Below are 18501 nucleotides of genomic sequence, written 5' to 3' on the forward strand. Positions count from 1 at the left end.
TAAAACATAACAGATATCGCTGTTACTGTACTAACCCCCAGAATAAAGTTTTTTTAGTGCACAGTGAACGCTGTTACAGCAAAATCCCAAAAACCTTGGCGAAGTTCACGCCTCAAAGAATTTTTTTTCCTGCTTTCCAATACAATATATGGTAAATGAAATGGTGCCACTACAAAATACAACTTGTCCTGCAAAAATAAAGCCTTCATACATCTATGTGAATGGAAAAGTCAAAATGTTATATGGCTCCTGGAAGGCGGGGAGAAATAAGTGAAAATGCATAAATTGACAGTTGGCCCGGTCCAGAAGAAGGAGCTAATTGGTAACTATTCGGCAATCTGCACACGGCCAATTCACAGAAAATTTGTCACAACAGCTCCAATCATCCTTCCAGTCGTTTCTGTTGCTTTATAAATTTTACATCAAGCAAGTTTATTGAACGCTCGCTGCATTCCTATCCTGTATATAGTACACACTGCCCTCTAGTGGTCAGATCAGATAGTGACAGACCTGGCCAGTCCATACAAGACCAGCAGGACCTGTGGTGATCAGCTAATCATCAAGGCATATTCTTTTGAAGAAAAAAAAAAAAGGAGCTTCTCTTTGTGAGCCAGCCCCTTATAAGGCCTTTCACACGGGCGAGAATTCTGCGCGGGTGCAATGCATGAGGTGAACACATTGCCCCCGCACTGAATCCGGACCCATTCACTTCAATGGGGCTGTGCAGATGAGCGGTGATTTTCACGCATCACTTGTGTGTTGCGTGAAAATCGCAGCTTGTTCTATATTCTTCGCTATTCACGCAACGCAGGCCCCATAGAAGTGAATGGGGCTGCGTGAAAATCGCAAGCATTAGCAAGCAAGTGCAGATGCGGTGTGATTTTCACGCATGATTGCTAGATGATAGGGATGAGCAACCCTGGACCCCATTAAAGTCTATTCACTGTATTATTTTCCCTTATAACATGGTTATAATGAAAAATAATAGCATTCTTAATACAGAATGCTTAGTAAAATGTGCCTTCAGGGGTTAAAAAATAAAACTAATTAACTCACCTCATCCACTTGATCACGCTGCCAGCATAGTCTTCTTTCTCCTTCTTTCAGGACCTGCAAAATGACCTTTGATGACATAATCGGTGTGGTGACTGTGACGTCAGCGCAGGTCCTTCTGAATGAAGATAGAAGATCCTTCTATCCTCATTCAGCAGGACCTGCACCGACGTCACCACGCCCACCACGTGGTGAACGCAATGACATCATTAAAAGGTCCTTTTGCAGGTCCTGAAAGAAGAAGAAAGAAGAGGATGCCGGCTGCGCGATCAAGTGGATGAGGAGAGTTATGTTGTTATAATTTTTTAACCCTCAATTGACATTATACTATGCTTTCTGTATTAAGAATGCTATTATTTTCCCTTATAACCACGTCATAATGGAAGATAAAACCTACAGAACACCTAACCCGAACTTCAGTGCAGAAGTCTGGGTTCGGGTCTGGGTACCACATTCAGTTTTTTCTCACGCGCGTGCAAAACGCATTGCACTCGCACGGAAAAAAACTGAACAACGGAACACAACAAACTGACTGCAATTGCGTGCCTACACTCGCGCGGGTTTCCCGAAATGCACTCTGAACGCATCCGGCCCTCACCTGCGATGCCCGTGTGAAGGGGGCCTAACAGATCGCTGACAATTTGCCCTCAAGGTAGAAGGAAAATTAACTCCAGAGGAGAATGGGGACAGTATGGAATGGTTACGGTTACTTTCATTAGGCTGCAAGCACTGAACACAATCACCAAAGGGGCAGCTAAACCCAGAGAGTGATGGGTCATGGGAATTGGACTTACCTCTGGGCTGTACCCGTACTCACAACCTGAAGCCACTGCAAGTACAGGTGCAGCCTGCAGTTAGCGCTTACCATGATGTAGTACCCACAGCTCAATCACAAACATGTGATAGCACCCTGGCACTTAACTGGCAAGTGCCAGACAGTCATTTAAAGTGCCAATATTATTTTTTTTAATGATAACTGTTTACTTCCTCAGACTTCTGTTTCTGGTTTTGAGGGAGTTGGTACTATCTTGCAGTTCAGTATCAAGTGCTGGACTACCTGGGCCATGAGTACCAGATTAAAGGGGTTATGCAAAGTTTTTAAGTTATCCCCTATCCACCGGATAGGGCATAACTAGCTGACCACCGGGGGTCCATCAATGAACCATTACCCCGGTTCTGATGGAGCAGGAGGCTGTGCATGCTCACTGCTGCCCCATTTATTCTCTATGGGTGTGCTAGAGAACCCCTTTCAGGAACTTTACTCACCTCTGTGCCAATCTCATTTGCAATAATATTCATAAACTCATTATCTCCCTCTTTTCTGTTGAAGAGATGAAATAATAATCAGACCGTCATTACATATCACAAGAGATAACGCAAAGAAGGTATATTAATGGGGTGGTGTGCTGCAATGATATTGATGACGTATCCTCAGGATAGATAGTCAATATCAGATATGCGGGGGCCGACTCCCAGCATCCCTGCCGATAAGCTGTCTGAAGTGGTCACAGTGCTGTGCGAGGCCTACTTCCTCTTCAAAGTTTACATGCATGGCGAATAGATTATAGCGGCAATGCAGGGCAATTACTGGTCTCATTCTGTAGTTACATTGCAGCGCCATTACAAGGGAGATGGCATGCAGTCAAACACTGAAGAGGATGCATACTCCCGTAGCACTTCAAACAGCTAATCGGCAGGGGTGCCAGACCTCCGCCAACCTGATATTGATGACTTATCTAGAGGATAGGTCATCAATATTACTCCACTGCACAACCCCTAGAACATCAATCAAGTAAAAACATGGAGCAAAGAAATAGACATTTGCAGCATTTCGAACCCTCTTCCCCCCTTAATCCCCTCTTTTTGACTCATATTAAAATTACAAATAAGTGAAAGTAAACAAATCTTCAGTGCGTGTCCCAGAACCTCAGCCATGTCCCCCCTCCTCCTCCTCGTCTTGTGTCTGGCTGTAAGACAGATGGCTGGAGCAAGAGCCCCTTCTGCCCTGTAAAACCCCTTAAACTCCACCCCCTTGACTAAGCTCCACCTCTTCAGCTGCTTTCCAGTCAAAATAGACCAGATGATCAGGACATTAACCCATGTGGTTTCTGCAACAATTCTAGCAGACTTTTCGTTTCGGGATCATGCAGAAAGTGCTGCAGACTGATAAACACTGGGGGCAGGATGATGGTTAATGTTCTTATATAAAGGGATCAAAGACTTGATGCTGACAGTCAAGGGTTCACTCACCTGTGTAAGGAGAATAGTTTGCTTCTGTCTGGACGGTTTTTAAAGCCCTGGGCTGTAAGGACAGCGAGGTCTCTCAGTAAAGTCAGATTATTCTAAAAAACAATACAAACGTCACATGATCATCATCATTCAATGTCCATGTAGTCATCTCCTGCAACCAATGTAATGTTGAGAGAGGATCGTCTGCTCTCATTGTGCCATTCTTCTGTCACTGCCGGCACTGACCAGACATGTCAAAATGAGACATGTCCTAGTGAAGGGTCCGGTTGTCAAGAAATTCATACACTTCCATGAAGAATAACAGAAGAACAGTACACCAAAGAGGTATAATAAAAGACGCTCAGCTTCATTTCATGCTTTTTTAGCATATATTCACAAACGGCAGATTTTTGCAGAAATTAAAGGAGTTGTCTGGCCTAGGAGCAGACATCCTCAATGGTGCCACAGCACTTGTGTTTCTGGCTTGGTCCTACACAATTTGAGGGGGCGCCACAGGCTACGTGACCCCGTTTTCCTGATGTTTCAGCTTCCCAGGGTCAGGACCCTATAGGGGATAACTTGTTATAATACCCCTTTAAGTACCCTGGTCAGCACACCGTGGCAGTACCTTCTGAAGAGTCTTCACAGATTTCTGCAGTTTCTCCACACCTTCAATGTGCTCCTCAGGCCCATTCCTGTGCATAACAAAGGAGATCAAATCTTACTATGTGAAATATATAAGGCTGTCAGACTAACAGAAAGACAATTATTGGCATGCATCATATACACTGGTACGAGATGCAGGTGGCAATCCCAGATGTGTAGATAATATGGAAGGTGGAGCAAAGAAAAATAATGCTAAAATATATCTGAGCTGGAAAGTCACACACAACCATAAGAATAGGAGCTTCTCCTTAAATTTGAAAGTCTGGTTAGAGGAGGTCCAACTTCAGTGAAGGTGGGGCAGCACAAGTCGGCAGGGTCAGTAATACCATGGTGATGCACAGAATGCCATCCCAAAGAACCAAATACCACAGTGCAGCATAAAATTCCTCCCTCAGAAGCTGTCTCTCTGTGGTGGCCATTAGGGAGGAGCGAATCGACTTCGGATAATACCTAGTTTGAATACTGTAAAAAAACATTTCAGGAATCCGGGTTCGGTCCCAAAGGAAATGTTTTTTTACAGTAGAAATCAATTTATGAAGTTATGACGCAAAGTCTCCCGAGACTTCGCAAAAGGAATAACTTCGGCTCATCGGAGCCAATACATTCTAATACTGTACGGAGCGCTAGCTCCGTACAGTATTGAAACAAAGTTTTATGCGAATCCGAAGTCGCTTCACTCATCCCTAGTGGGCCATCAGTAGTTGCCACGTTCTGTTCTGCTCCTTCCTCAATTGTCTCTAATTAAGATATGAAACAGGGGCTTAGGAGGCGGCATGTGGGCCACAGCACGAAGCCAGCCCTACTGTTAGCATTGCTGCTTGGACTTCCTCTAATAATGACCCGTATAATGTCCCCAGTAGTGTGCACCCAGCCAACAGCCGTGAAGAGGGCTCGGGCAGCCCTGTGGGCATCAGCTCACGGGGAAAATTCCCTTTAGGGTCTATGACCAGTCCTCCCCTGCCCACAGTGGTGGCTGCATCTGGTACTGCAGCTCAGCCCGACCCAAGAGAATGGCCCAGGCACAATACCCCAACTGATAAGACATAATTGCCTATTCTAAGGCCATCAAAATTAGTTGAAAGAAGAATCCAGCTTGTAGAATAAAATCAGGACTTTATTGGAGCATTCTTAAAAAGTGCACATCTAAATGTGACTGGATGGGGAAGTGCGTTTTATTTAAGAATGCTCCAACGAAGTCCTGATTTTATTCTACAAGCTGTATTCTTCTTTCAACTTATCTTAGGCCATCAATCCGTGGCGTGATTTCATGATTACTTGTGGACTGGTGCTGGATTGTACAACTTGTCTTAAAACATTAAAATCTGAGTCCCAGAAAATCCCTTTAACCAGTTGCTGACCAGACCATTTAACAACACCCGCTCCCCTTCCTGACCAGTCGCAATAAACATTTTTTCCCAATTCTATGCTTTTTTGTGATACATCGGGCTTTACTTTTATGCCAGTTTTATTTTTAGTATTTCTGTGTTTATCTAATATATAAAGTTGAGTGTATGTATGTATGTCCGCTAAAGGAATCCGCAATCACAAAATTTGGGACACAGGTACATCAGGTGTCCGGGAAGGTTTTAGACCAGGTCTCAGCTCTCTAGGACGTACAGTTCCTGAGATATTCCCCAAAAATGCATTAGCCAATAGAAGCTCGGTCACATGATCCTTATCAGCCACTAAAAACTCGCAGGCCGTTAGCCTCCACATACACAGTTTTACTCCAGGTTTCCATAACAACCCTGCCATTTATCGTCACTGCTGTAGGAGAGCTTTAAAGGAAATCTGTCACCAGGATAAATCGCTATTGAAGTAAAGTCATGGCCTAATAGCACTTAGTACCTTCTTTCAAGATGTGCCTTTGTTCCAGCAATAGATGTTTTGATCCTCTGAAAATCCAGTTTATTTGGTATGCAAATGAGCCAGTAAGGTGCCCATAGGGGTGTCACTTTTGCAGGAAGGAGCCCAGACATGCCCCCTACCACAATGTGTCCACCCTCAAAAGACGAACCACACCCCCAGGTCAATCTAAGCCACGCACCTGATCCAGTTAGACCACGCTCCCTCCCACTCCTCAGACGACACAGATTGAAAAAATGAAGTTAAAAATCAGCTTCTAGGTCCCGCTATGCCACGCCCCCAACCTGGTAAGGCCCCTTCCCTCCCATTCCCTCCCATTCCTCAGCCGTAAGGGATTTAAAAAATGAAGTTAAAAATCAACTTCTGTCAGCTGCAGAGGTGGGAGGGGCGGTGACTTTATCCCTGCAGCTCACACTCAGACAGCACCGTGCTTCTGTCTTAGAGTGAGCTGTTCAAAAGGACACGCCCCTGATCAGGTTAGGCCACGGCCCCCTCCCACTCCTCAGCAGACAGGGATTGAAAAAATTAAGTTAAAAATCAACTTATAGGTCCCGCTAAGCCACGCCCCCGATCTGGTCAGGCCATGCCTCCTCCCACTCAGCCGACAGGGATTGAAAAATGAAGCTTAAAATCAACTTCTGTCAGCAGCAGGGATGGGATGGACAGTGACTTTCTCCCTGCAGCTCACACTCAGACAGCACGGTGCTGCTGTCGTAGAGTGAGCTGTTCAAAAGGACATCCCTGTGTCCGTCCAGGCCCTGCGCCAGGAGGACAGGGAGTCTGAAAGCCGGACTGTCCGGCCTAAAACTGGACCTCTGGCCACCCTAGGGGCAGGCTGCTGTGGAGGTCACAGTTAAGGGGATGGTCCGCTATGGAGGTCAGTGTTAAGGGGCAGATTGCTGTAAAGGCCACTGTGAAGGTCACTGTCAAGGGGGTGGTGTGCTGTGAAACTTACTGTGCAGGTTGCTGTGAAGGTCAAAGTGAAGGGGGTGGGCTGCTGTGGAGGTCCAATTTTAAAGGACAGGGCACTGTGGGGGGGTAACTGTTAAGGGGTGGGGGGCTGTGGAGGTCACTGTTAAAGAGGACCTTTCACCGATTATGACACTGTGAACTAAGAATACAGACATGGAGAGTGGCGCCCGGGGATCTCACTGCACTTACTATTATCCCTGGGCGCCGCTCCGTTCTCCTGCTATGCCCTCCGGTATATCCGGTCACAAAGTTATGGTAGGCGGAGTCTGTCTTTTTTCTGTAGCGCTGGCCAATCGCATTGCAGAGCTCACAGCCTGGGAGAAAATAACCTCCCAGGCTGTGAGCTCTGCGATTGGCCAGCGCTAGAGCAGAACAAGGGCAGACTCCGCCTACCATAACTTAGTGACTGAAATCTCTGCCTACTACAACTTAGTGAGCGGAGATACCGGAGGGCATAGCAGGAGAACGGAGCGGCGCCCGGGGATAATAGTAAGTGCAGTGAGATCCCCGGGCGCCGCTCTACATGTCTGTATACTTAGTTCACAGTGTCATAATCGGTGAAAGGTCCTCTTTAAGGGGGCGGGTTACTGTATATGCCAATGTTATAGTGGATAGTGTTGATATCTTTTAACGACACACAGAAAGGAACACATAATATGAATTTGCAACTAAAATATATTTTTTTATATTCTCCCTTTCCATAATGGTCTTTTTGATACATGGGTTGAATGGGTTATGAAGTCTGGTGGAAGAAGTGCTAGAAACTGCATTGCGGAGGCATTTGTTTACAGGTCCTTTGGGGGACATTTGACTTCACATTGTTTTTTATTGTTTATTTCTCCTGTAACTGGGACAGTCACACAGGGACTACAGCCCCCAGAGAGGTTGTACAAAGCTGTAGATACTCACTGAAGAGCTAATCTTGCTTTGCTAAGACCCAGCCAACGCAACAGGCTCCCGGCCCTCGGTAATCACATGAAGGCTGAGACTGGAGCAGAAAGCGACTGCGTATAGAGCAACAGGGAAGGCCTTCTCTATGGGGAGCCCTGCTGTCGCTGACAGCAGGCTCCCCACTTCCGCATGATTAGAATGCAGCTGTGAACTCTGCATGGACATCTATAAATGCCGACTGGACAAATATAGTCAATAGATGTCGACAAAGGGTTAAATAGAGGCATCAATAGGGTTGTTTCGATAGCAAAATTTTGATTCGATTTGCGTTCACCGCATAGGAGATATTTTTTTATATTTTAATAGTTCGCACATTTTTGGGCGTGGCGATATGCAATATGTTTATTTATTTATTGTTTATATATTTTATATGTAAAATTGGGAAAGGGGGTGATTTTAACTTTTTTTAATTTTATTTTAATTTACTAACTATTAGCCCCCTTAGGGGCTCCAACCCTTGTCCTATTCACCCTAATAGAGCTCTATTAGGGTGAATAGGACCTCACACTCTCCCTGATGCCCTGTGCTTTGTGCACACAGCAGCAGGGAGCCGACTATGGCAGGCAGGGATTCAGTGGCGTCCTGGCTGCCATGGTAACTGATCGGAGCCCCAGGATTACACTGCTGGGGCTCCGATCAGAAGTTGCCACTGCACCACCAATGAATGAAGAGGAGGGGGGGGGGGGGACCCTGTGGCCACTGCCACCTATGATTATACTGGGGGTGCGCACTGCGCCACAAATGAAGATAAGTAACCTTTTAATACAAATACAGGAGGCGGGTGCCGGCGGCAGAATCACATAGCCCGCACCCGACCTCTATGACAGGGTGCTGCGGATCGCCACCTATATTTGTATTAATGGGCGAGTTATCATCATTGGTGGTGCAGTGGCCACAGCCCCTCCACTCCTCCGCCCCTCTCTAAAATATATGTCTATATTGGGTGTAAACCCGCCGCAATCTGCAACTTTTCCCCGCTCATGCCAGGTCTAAAAAATGGGCGTGGTATGGGAGGCGAAAGGGGACGGGTTGGCAGGCCCCATCTCAATATTCATTTTCTACGCCTGTTTTGGGCATAGAAAATGGTCTCAATCTACGCCAGTAAGGGAGCTGGCGTAGATTTAGAAGTTGCAGTGGATCCGCCACAGTTATGAAGAGGCTGGCGCCGCTATCCACAGGGGCTTATTAAGACCGGCTTCTAAAACGCTGGTCTTAATAAATGACGCCCTATGTGCGTCCAACCGCACCAATCTGTGCCACTTTTTTAGACAGATATTTGGCGCTGACACACTAGTAAATCTGGCCCCATGTATGAATACTAGCAGCTCAGTTTACAGCAGCATATGCAGAATGACAATTGTGCAAAAACACAGATCTTACTTTAAAAGGGCGGTCAGAGACTTCTCCACACTGTAGCTCCGGGCTGCGTATTTCAATACTCTCTCTCCTGCAATGAATATTAGATTAGTCTTGTTCTTCTTTCCCTTTTCTGTTCCTAAAATCTTAATCACCTGTAGGAGTTACAAAGGACACATTAACATTTACCAAACTGGACGCATCAACTTTACAGTTCTTCAGACATTTGAAACAAATTAGCCTAATTCATAGTAATAATAGTCATAATTCTCAACCACAAAAGTATTAATAATAATTAGGGTTGGGGTCAGTCCCCAACCCCTTTGCCGGTGGTCACAAGAGGTACCCCTGCTGGGGTCACATGTTGATGACATGATGTAATTACAATGCTGTCTTACTTCTTCTAATATTGTATATCTATATTGAATTCTACATACCTGGAGATCACTGAGATTAGCTACATGGGTCCCACAGCACATGTTTTCATCAACTCCTTCTATGTCGATTATTCTCACCGGACCAGCATGGTCATCAGGTAAACCTCGGCTTCTGACCTAAAGGAGGAGGCACAATGCAAGATCTGAATGGGCAGTGCTGTCAACTAAACTAAGAGGACCACAACAATGCTTCAATATTAAAGGGGTTGTCCCACAAAAAATATTCGACATTTTTCAAACCAGCACCAGTAAATACTTTTGTAATTGCATGTAACTGAAAATTTGGTATAGCCACTGAGTTATTCACCGAAACCTATCTGTATAGTTCCACCTGCCCTTTTTCTAATTTCTTTGGAACCACATGCTCAGTTTCAGCCTTCAAATGCCACCAGCTGCAGTAGAAAGGACATGTCCCCTGAGAAGGTGCATGCCCCTTAAGCTGCCAGCCTGAAATAAATCTAGCAGAGCATTAAATGGGAAAATCTCTGGATCCATGCGAGATACAGGGCTGGTTCTACATTATTTTTTAAATTTTTAATGGGATAACCCTTTTACTCTACGATGCAGACTGACGTCACCAGACTGCATAATACATGAATGTTAACTGCAGCAGAACGACGGCAGTGCAGCACATGTTTAGCACATGTCAGGCACCAAAATGAACCGCACATGAACCACAGTCTTCAGGTCCAATCCCCACATAACGTTCATGCACATTCAGTATATCCACCGATCTGTAAGCTTACTTGGTTAAATTCAGGATCATCAGTGGTGATCACTCTCACAATGACGGGCACACGCTGGCGGATCTTTTGGTTGACCAGCAGCTCAATACGTTCAGCCTCATCGTTTGTCATCGTTGGGGTGTCCAGCTCAATGGTACTGCGCTGTCGTCCCAGTTCCCTGTAAATTCAGGGGTTGTTGATAAATGAACAGTAATTCAGAAAGTTTGAAACCTGTGCTGAAGTCCCTTGATGCCATACAGAAGGGGGGACTATTCCAGTGCCATAGTCCAGGTCATCAACAAAGATCTGCCAACTGAGGGACAATTGAGTATTATACATAATTATATTACATACTGGGGGAAGCCCTGCCTAGAAGCAGAAAGAAACGAAAAAAAAAAAAAACTTTTCAGAACTTAGTTTTCAGAACGCAGTTTTGTTAGTAATACTCTTGGTTGCACTTTTTTCCCAAGATTCTGAATATTTATTGTACGCATTTATATAGCGCTACTACATTCTGCCGCACTTGGTCAAATTCGAACCTAGGACCCCAGCGCTGCAAGGCACTAGTGCTAACCACCGAGCCACCGTGCTGCCCCGATATTGATGGCCTAGCCTTAGGATAGGTTATTTAAGGGGTTGCCAGGCTACAGATATGATGACTTATCCTCAGGACAGTTGTTCAACATCAGATTGGGAGTCTGACACCCAGCATCCCCACTGATTGGCCGCTTCAGGCAGTTGCAGTGACAAACTATACCGTGTACAGTGCAGAAGCCGAATGCTTTGTACATGGTGCAATTTCCATCACCAGTGTACTGCTGCTCAGTTCCCATTCATTTGACTAGGAACGGCCACTACACAGTATAAAAAGCCTTCTCCTTCCAGCTCCGTACACTGTATAGTTTCTGGCGCCAGCAGCTGCCTGAAACAGCTGATCAGAGGGGTGCTGAGTGTTGGACCCCCACAAATCTAACATCGATGCTATATCCTGGAGGATAGCCCTGGAAAACCCCTTTACTATCAGATCAGTGCTGGTCGACTCTCCGCACAAGATCCCGTGGCACTCATGCAAGCTCTGCAGCCTGTCATCTACATACAAGTTAAAACCAGACGTTTACATACACTATATAAAAAGACACATATGCATATTTTTCTCAATATCTGACATGAAATCTGAATAAACCTTTCCTGTTTTGGGTCAATTAGGATTACCATAAATTATAATTTGCCAAATGCCGAGGAGGGAGAGAGGGAGAGAGAATGTTGTAAGACATTTTTATTACATTCTGCAAAGTCAAAAATAGGAATTAGACTTGGCGGTAATTCGGTTTACAGAGATTCTCTCGTGACAGCACAACAGGACGTTGTTCCCTTTGACCTTCTTGGGACAGGAAACAGAGGTTAAAAGGTTCCTCCAACCTCCACCCTTCAGTGTTTTTCCAGAATACTACGCCAGGATGGATGCAACCGAGTTATTAAAATCATCAGAAAATCTTATATGCAGTATTTACATAGTAGTTGGTAAGGAAGGGAATGTACAGGTGCTGCCATGAGGGGGATCTCTGGAAACCGAATTACCAGTAAGTCTCAATCCTATTTTCCAGCTCATCCCTCATGACAGCACAACAGGAGACGTACTAAATTATAATTTAGGAGGGGACCGAAAGTAAGGACAACATATCTCAGATAGTTATCATTAGATAAAAATAAAATTTCATAGAATCAGGAATAAACCTGAGACAGGTGGGGGGGAAATGGCCGTGCGTCTTATAAAGCGGATACTTTGCTGGCTGCTATACTGCACAGCGCGGCCAGTGAAGTATCATTGTGGAGGGAGGAGGCGGGGACACTCATGGCGGGGTCCGGTGCAGTGATTCTACTCTAATACACCGGGCCCCGCAACCGTTAAATACATTCAATCAGATCTCTATCTAAATGTATACCGCACTGTTTGGTACTTACTGTAGTACCGTAAGTATAGCATTAAGACGGCGCAGAACGGCAGCTCCCTCAGTCATGCGCCGCCTGCCCCAGCTCCCTCGGTCATGCGCCACCTGCCTGTTCATTCATAAAGTGAGATAAGCAGGCAGGCGGCGCATGAGGAGGGAGCTGGAGCAGGTGGCGCATGACCGAGGGAGCTGCCGGTCTGCGCCGTCTTAATGCTATACTGACGGTACTACAGTAAGTACCGAACAGTGCGGTATACATTTAGATATAGATCGGATTGAATGTATTTAACAGTTGCGGGGCCCGGTGTATTAGGAGTAGAATCACTGCACCGGGCTCCGCCATGAGTGTCTCCGCCTCCTCCCTCCACACCGATGCATCCGATAGGGGATCTGTAGATGACACTTATGGGGATCCACAGATTTCCCCCATAACAGTGCGTCATCCACAGATTTCCCCCATAACAGTGCGTCATCCACAGATTTCCCCCATAACAGTGCGTCATCCACAGATTTCCCCCATAACAGTGCGTCATCCACAGATTTCCCCCATAACAGTGCGTCATCCACAGATTTCCCCCATAACAGTGCGTCATCCACAGATTTCCCCCATAACAGTGCGTCATCCACAGATTTCCCCCATAACAGTGCGTCATCCACAGATTTCCCCCATAACAGTGCGTCATCCACAGATTTCCCCCATAACAGTGCGTCATCCACAGATTTCCCCCATAACAGTGCGTCATCCACAGATTTCCCCCATAACAGTGCGTCATCCACAGATTTCTCCCATAACAGTGCGTCATCCACAGACCACCATTAGTTCAAAACCTACCAAAAGCACACCTTTTGGTTTAAAATATATTTTTCTTATTTTTCTCCTAAAAAACCTAGGTGCGTCTTATCATCAGGTGCGTCTTATAAAGCGAAAAATACAGTAAATCTTGATGACAGAATTTGTGAACCCAGTCGTAACTCTGAAATGTCTCTTTATCTGCACCCTTGATCAACAGACCTACCTACCTACAGACTTAAATACCTAGAGGAAGAATAAATTGTCTTATTAGACATCGGCCATAAAAAGAATGCCCTTTACCTCTAAGCCTAGTCTATATGGTAAGTACCATTGCGTAAAAGCGACGCGCTCTAAAACCAGAATAAATATTGTAACATCATATATAACCACTACACCGAGTAAAAATTTACTGTAGACCCCCACTGCAGTTCATTCCCAAGAGCTCAATTATTCTAATATGATAAACAACCAACTCCGGAATGTCTACAAGGTATATGTAAGAAACCGTACCAAGCTGACAGCACTGGCACACGCCAGGCATGGACATTAACAATGGGGTAACCAAACTGTACCATTAACTTCATACTGCTGCAGGACAAGCTTGGGATCCCGAACCAGGAGGTGTTGGTATGAACTCAAGGGAGAAGAAAGGAGAAAGAACCCTCCCGACGAAACCAGGCCAACCGAGAACCCACCTGCCCACATAGCTTCAAGGTCAGAGGCAGTCTTAAGGGTTTCACAAGATCTTTACATGGCACTAGCCAGGAGACACAGGGACTGATGAGTGGCAAGAGGTTACAGGACCTGTGCAGCGTACATAGCCGCAACTTATATGTGTGAGCATGGCTGTAAGTGTGAATGTGGACAGAGGAATGCACAGTCTCTATTGCCGTTTTGTAGCTCCCTGGGTTGGCATGCAGTGAGGGGAGTCTCCTTCCTGGAGGCGACAGAGGTGCCCTTGAGGTTATGGGTATTAGGTGCAATGAAGGCAGGGTCCCTAATGTTTGTGACATCAGTACCCTTAGGTGCAAATAGATAGAATAACAGAGAAGAGTTTAGTTGGGCATAAGTTGACATTTACTGAAAATCACTTGTCTTCAGGTACATATATCAAGTTATTGCCATAGAAGGGATGGCTATAAACCATACAAGACAAATTCCCAGCCAGGATGGTGTTGCCTCCCATTATAAACAGGTCTGGGAAGGATCTTTACAAAATTTCACTGTTCTGGTCACACTAATGTTCCTTTAACTTCATGCTGACCCATACTATCTCTAGGTGTACAGTCGTGGCCAAAAGTTTTGAGAATTACATAAATATTGGAAAAAGTTGCTGCTTACGTTTTTATAATAGCAATTTGCATATACTCCAGAATGTTATGAAGAGTGATCAGATGAATTGCATAGTCCTTCTTTGCCATGAAAATTAACTTAATCCCCCCCAAAAAAAAACTTTCCACTGCATTTCATTGCTGTCATTAAAGGACCTGCTGAGATCATTTCAGTAATCGTCTTGTTAACTCCGGTGAGAATGTTGACGAGCACAAGGCTGGAGATCATTATGTCAGGCTGATTGGGTTAAAATGGCAGACTTGACCTGTTAAAAGGAGGGTGATGCTTGAAATCATTGTTCTTCCATTGTTAACCATAGTGACCTGCAAAAAAACGCGTGCAGCCATCATTGCGTTGCATAAAAATGGCTTCACAGGCAAGGATATTGTGGCTACTAAGATTGCACCTCAATCAACAATTTATAGGATCATGAAGAACTTCAAGGAAAGAGGTTCAATTCTTGTTAAGAAGGCTTCAGGGCGTCCAAGAAAGTCCAGCAAGCGCCAGGATCGTCTCCTAAAGAGGATTCAGCTGCGGGATCGGAGTACCACCAGTGCAGAGCTTGCTCAGGAATGGTAGCAGGCAGGTGTGATCGCATCTGCACGCACAGTGAGGCGAAGACTTTTGGGAGATGGCCTGGTGTCAAGAAGGGCAGCAAAGAAGCCACTTCTCTCCAAAAAAAACTATCAGGGTCAGATTGATCTTCTGCAGAAAATATGGTGAATGGACTGCTGAGGACTGGGGCAAAGTCATATTCTCAGATGAGCCTCTTTCCGATTGTTTGGGGCATCAGGAAAAAGGCTTGTCCGGAGAAGAAAAGGTGAGTGCTACCATCAGTCCTGTGTCATGCCATCAGTAAAGTATCCTGAGACCATTCATGTGTGGGGTTGCTTCTCATCCAAGGGAGTGGGCCCACTCACAATTTTTCCCAAAAACACAGCCATGAATAAAGAATGGTACCAAAACACCCTCCAACAGCAACTTCTTCCAACAATAAAACAACAGTTTGGTGAAGAACAATGCATTTTCCAGCATGATGGAGCACCGTGCCATAAGGCAAAAGTGATAACTAAGTGGCTCGGGGACCAAAACGTGACATTTTGGGTCCATGGCCTGGACACTCCCCAGATATTAATCCTATTGAGAACTTGTGGTCAATCCTCAAGAGGCGGGGGGACAAACAAAAACCCACTAATTCTGACCAACTCCAAGAAGTGATTATGAAAGAATGGGTTGCTCAGGGATTGGCCCAGAAGTTGATGGAGAGCATGCCCAGTCGAATTGCAGAGGTCCTGAAAAAGAAGGGCTAACACTGCAAATACTGACTCTTTGCATAAATGTCATGTAATTGTCGATAAAAGCCTTTGAAACGTATGAAATGCGTGTAATTATATTTCACTACATCACAGAAACAACTGAAACAAAGATCTAAAAGAGGTTAAGCAGCAAACTTTGTGAAAACTAATATTTGTGTCATTCTCAAAACTTTTGGCCATGACTGTAGAGTATACTATACCCTATAATTCACATGGCCGGTATACAAATATGTCTTGCACTCCTTGAATTACATACAATTTCCATTAATATTGTCCACATTGTCTATGGAGGAATGTGGCTACAAATACAGCTTTGCGCTAAACTGTAGATCGTGAATAGGCACTGTAGGCTACTCCACTCCTCAAATGATAGTAGCGTGCATAGATTGAACTACCACTCATTTCCACTAGGTTTTCCCTAATCTTTCTGTCTCGCAGAGGCCATGAGGCGGCACGCCAGGCACAGAGGCCATGAGGCGGCACGCCAGGCACAGAGGCCATGAGGCGGCACGCCAGGCACAGAGGCCATGAGGCGGCACGCCAGGCACAGAGGCCATGAGGCGGCACGCCAGGCACAGAGGCCATGAGGCGGCACGCCAGGCACAGAGGCCATGAGGCGGCACGCCAGGCACAGAGGCCATGAGGCGGCACGCCAGGCACAGAGGCCATGAGGCGGCACGCCAGGCACAGAGGCCATGAGGCGGCACGCCAGGCACAGAGGCCATGAGGCGGCACGCCAGGCACAGAGGCCATGAGGCGGCACGCCAGGCACAGAGGCCATGAGGCGGCACGCCAGGCACAGAGGCCATGAGGCGGCACGCCAGGCACAGAGGCCATGAGGCGGCACGCCAGGCACAGAGGCCATGAGGCGGCACGCCAGGCACAGAGGCCATGAGGCGGCACGCCAGGCACAGAGGCCATGAGGCGGCACGCCAGGCACAGAGGCCATGAGGCGGCACGCCAGGCACAGAGGCCATGAGGCGGCACGCCAGGCACAGAGGCCATGAGGCGGCACGCCAGGCACAGAGGCCATGAGGCGGCACGCCAGGCACAGAGGCCATGAGGCGGCACGCCAGGCACAGAGGCCATGAGGCGGCACGCCAGGCACAGAGGCCATGAGGCGGCACGCCAGGCACAGAGGCCATGAGGCGGCACGCCAGGCACAGAGGCCATGAGGCGGCACGCCAGGCACAGAGGCCATGAGGCGGCACGCCAGGCACAGAGGCCATGAGGCGGCACGCCAGGCACAGAGGCCATGAGGCGGCACGCCAGGCACAGAGGCCATGAGGCGGCACGCCAGGCACAGAGGCCATGAGGCGGCACGCCAGGCACAGAGGCCATGAGGCGGCACGCCAGGCACAGAGGCCATGAGGCGGCACGCCAGGCACAGAGGCCATGAGGCGGCACGCCAGGCACAGAGGCCATGAGGCGGCACGCCAGGCACAGAGGCCATGAGGCGGCACGCCAGGCACAGAGGCCATGAGGCGGCACGCCAGGCACAGAGGCCATGAGGCGGCACGCCAGGCACAGAGGCCATGAGGCGGCACGCCAGGCACAGAGGCCATGAGGCGGCACGCCAGGCACAGAGGCCATGAGGCGGCACGCCAGGCACAGAGGCCATGAGGCGGCACGCCAGGCACAGAGGCCATGAGGCGGCACGCCAGGCACAGAGGCCATGAGGCGGCACGCCAGGCACAGAGGCCATGAGGCGGCACGCCAGGCACAGAGGCCATGAGGCGGCACGCCAGGCACAGAGGCCATGAGGCGGCACGCCAGGCACAGAGGCCATGAGGCGGCACGCCAGGCACAGAGGCCATGAGGCGGCACGCCAGGCACAGAGGCCATGAGGCGGCACGCCAGGCACAGAGGCCATGAGGCGGCACGCCAGGCACAGAGGCCATGAGGCGGCACGCCAGGCACAGAGGCCATGAGGCGGCACGCCAGGCACAGAGGCCATGAGGCGGCACGCCAGGCACAGAGGCCATGAGGCGGCACGCCAGGCACAGAGGCCATGAGGCGGCACGCCAGGCACAGAGGCCATGAGGCGGCACGCCAGGCACAGAGGCCATGAGGCGGCACGCCAGGCACAGAGGCCATGAGGCGGCACGCCAGGCACAGAGGCCATGAGGCGGCACGCCAGGCACAGAGGCCATGAGGCGGCACGCCAGGCACAGAGGCCATGAGGCGGCACGCCAGGCACAGAGGCCATGAGGCGGCACGCCAGGCACAGAGGCCATGAGGCGGCACGCCAGGCACAGATACATTTTTCCTTGATAAAGGAATCAAGTCAGACATAACTAAGCCAGGTTGCTAGACCTGAAAGTTTTAAGTCTGCGACCTTGTCAATTGAAATCCACATTCAGTCCTCATTAAAGAAACAGGTGATGCTACTATCGCCTGAGTTCCCATTTAGATCCACACACAGATTATCAATTAAAGTAATTAGAACTGTTGAGGCAATCCAGATGGTTAAACACAAGCATGGTTTACTTACCTGACAAATAGTTTGCATGGTTTACTTACCAATCATGAAGTATGTGCTGCCAAAGCAAGCACCAATAATGTCATGCAGCTTCTGCCAACACTTGCATACAGAGTGTTGGTAAGGAGAAGCAAAAAGGCCCCATTCCAGCTGCTGACTGTTTCAGACACACTGAGGTGCAATCCTGCTGAACTCCATTAAGGAACAGCAGATCTAAGCTCCATGAACCTATAGCCATCCTTAGTGAGGTAACCACCAGTTGCATTATCCACTTCATCAGAGTTAGGAGCAAGCCAGGGGACCTCCACATAAGAGGTACTGGCACGGGCCACTTATAGGGTAGGAAGGATGAGGATGAACCAAACGATCAAACC

The 18501-nt window shown here is 47.7% G+C and overlaps 1 protein-coding gene across 4 annotated transcripts in view; it reads right to left on the minus strand.

The window, feature by feature from the left end:
• LOC122941313 (alanyl-tRNA editing protein Aarsd1-B-like) overlaps positions 1–18501 on the minus strand; it is a 72283-nt gene that overhangs the window by 10896 nt on the left and 42886 nt on the right. For all 4 annotated transcript variants that reach the window (XM_044298438.1, XM_044298437.1, XM_044298436.1 and 1 more), the window contains 6 exons: positions 10277–10433; positions 9531–9647; positions 9118–9248; positions 3911–3977; positions 3304–3395; positions 2320–2374 (listed from right to left, as the gene is read on the minus strand). In XM_044298438.1, coding sequence (XP_044154373.1) covers positions 2320–2374; positions 3304–3395; positions 3911–3977; positions 9118–9248; positions 9531–9647; positions 10277–10433 — 619 coding nt within the window. The remainder of the gene's footprint in view (positions 1–2319; positions 2375–3303; positions 3396–3910; positions 3978–9117; positions 9249–9530; positions 9648–10276; positions 10434–18501) is intronic.

Source organism: Bufo gargarizans, chromosome 6, assembly GCF_014858855.1.
Source record: "Bufo gargarizans isolate SCDJY-AF-19 chromosome 6, ASM1485885v1, whole genome shotgun sequence".
Lineage (NCBI taxonomy): Eukaryota > Metazoa > Chordata > Amphibia > Anura > Bufonidae > Bufo > Bufo gargarizans.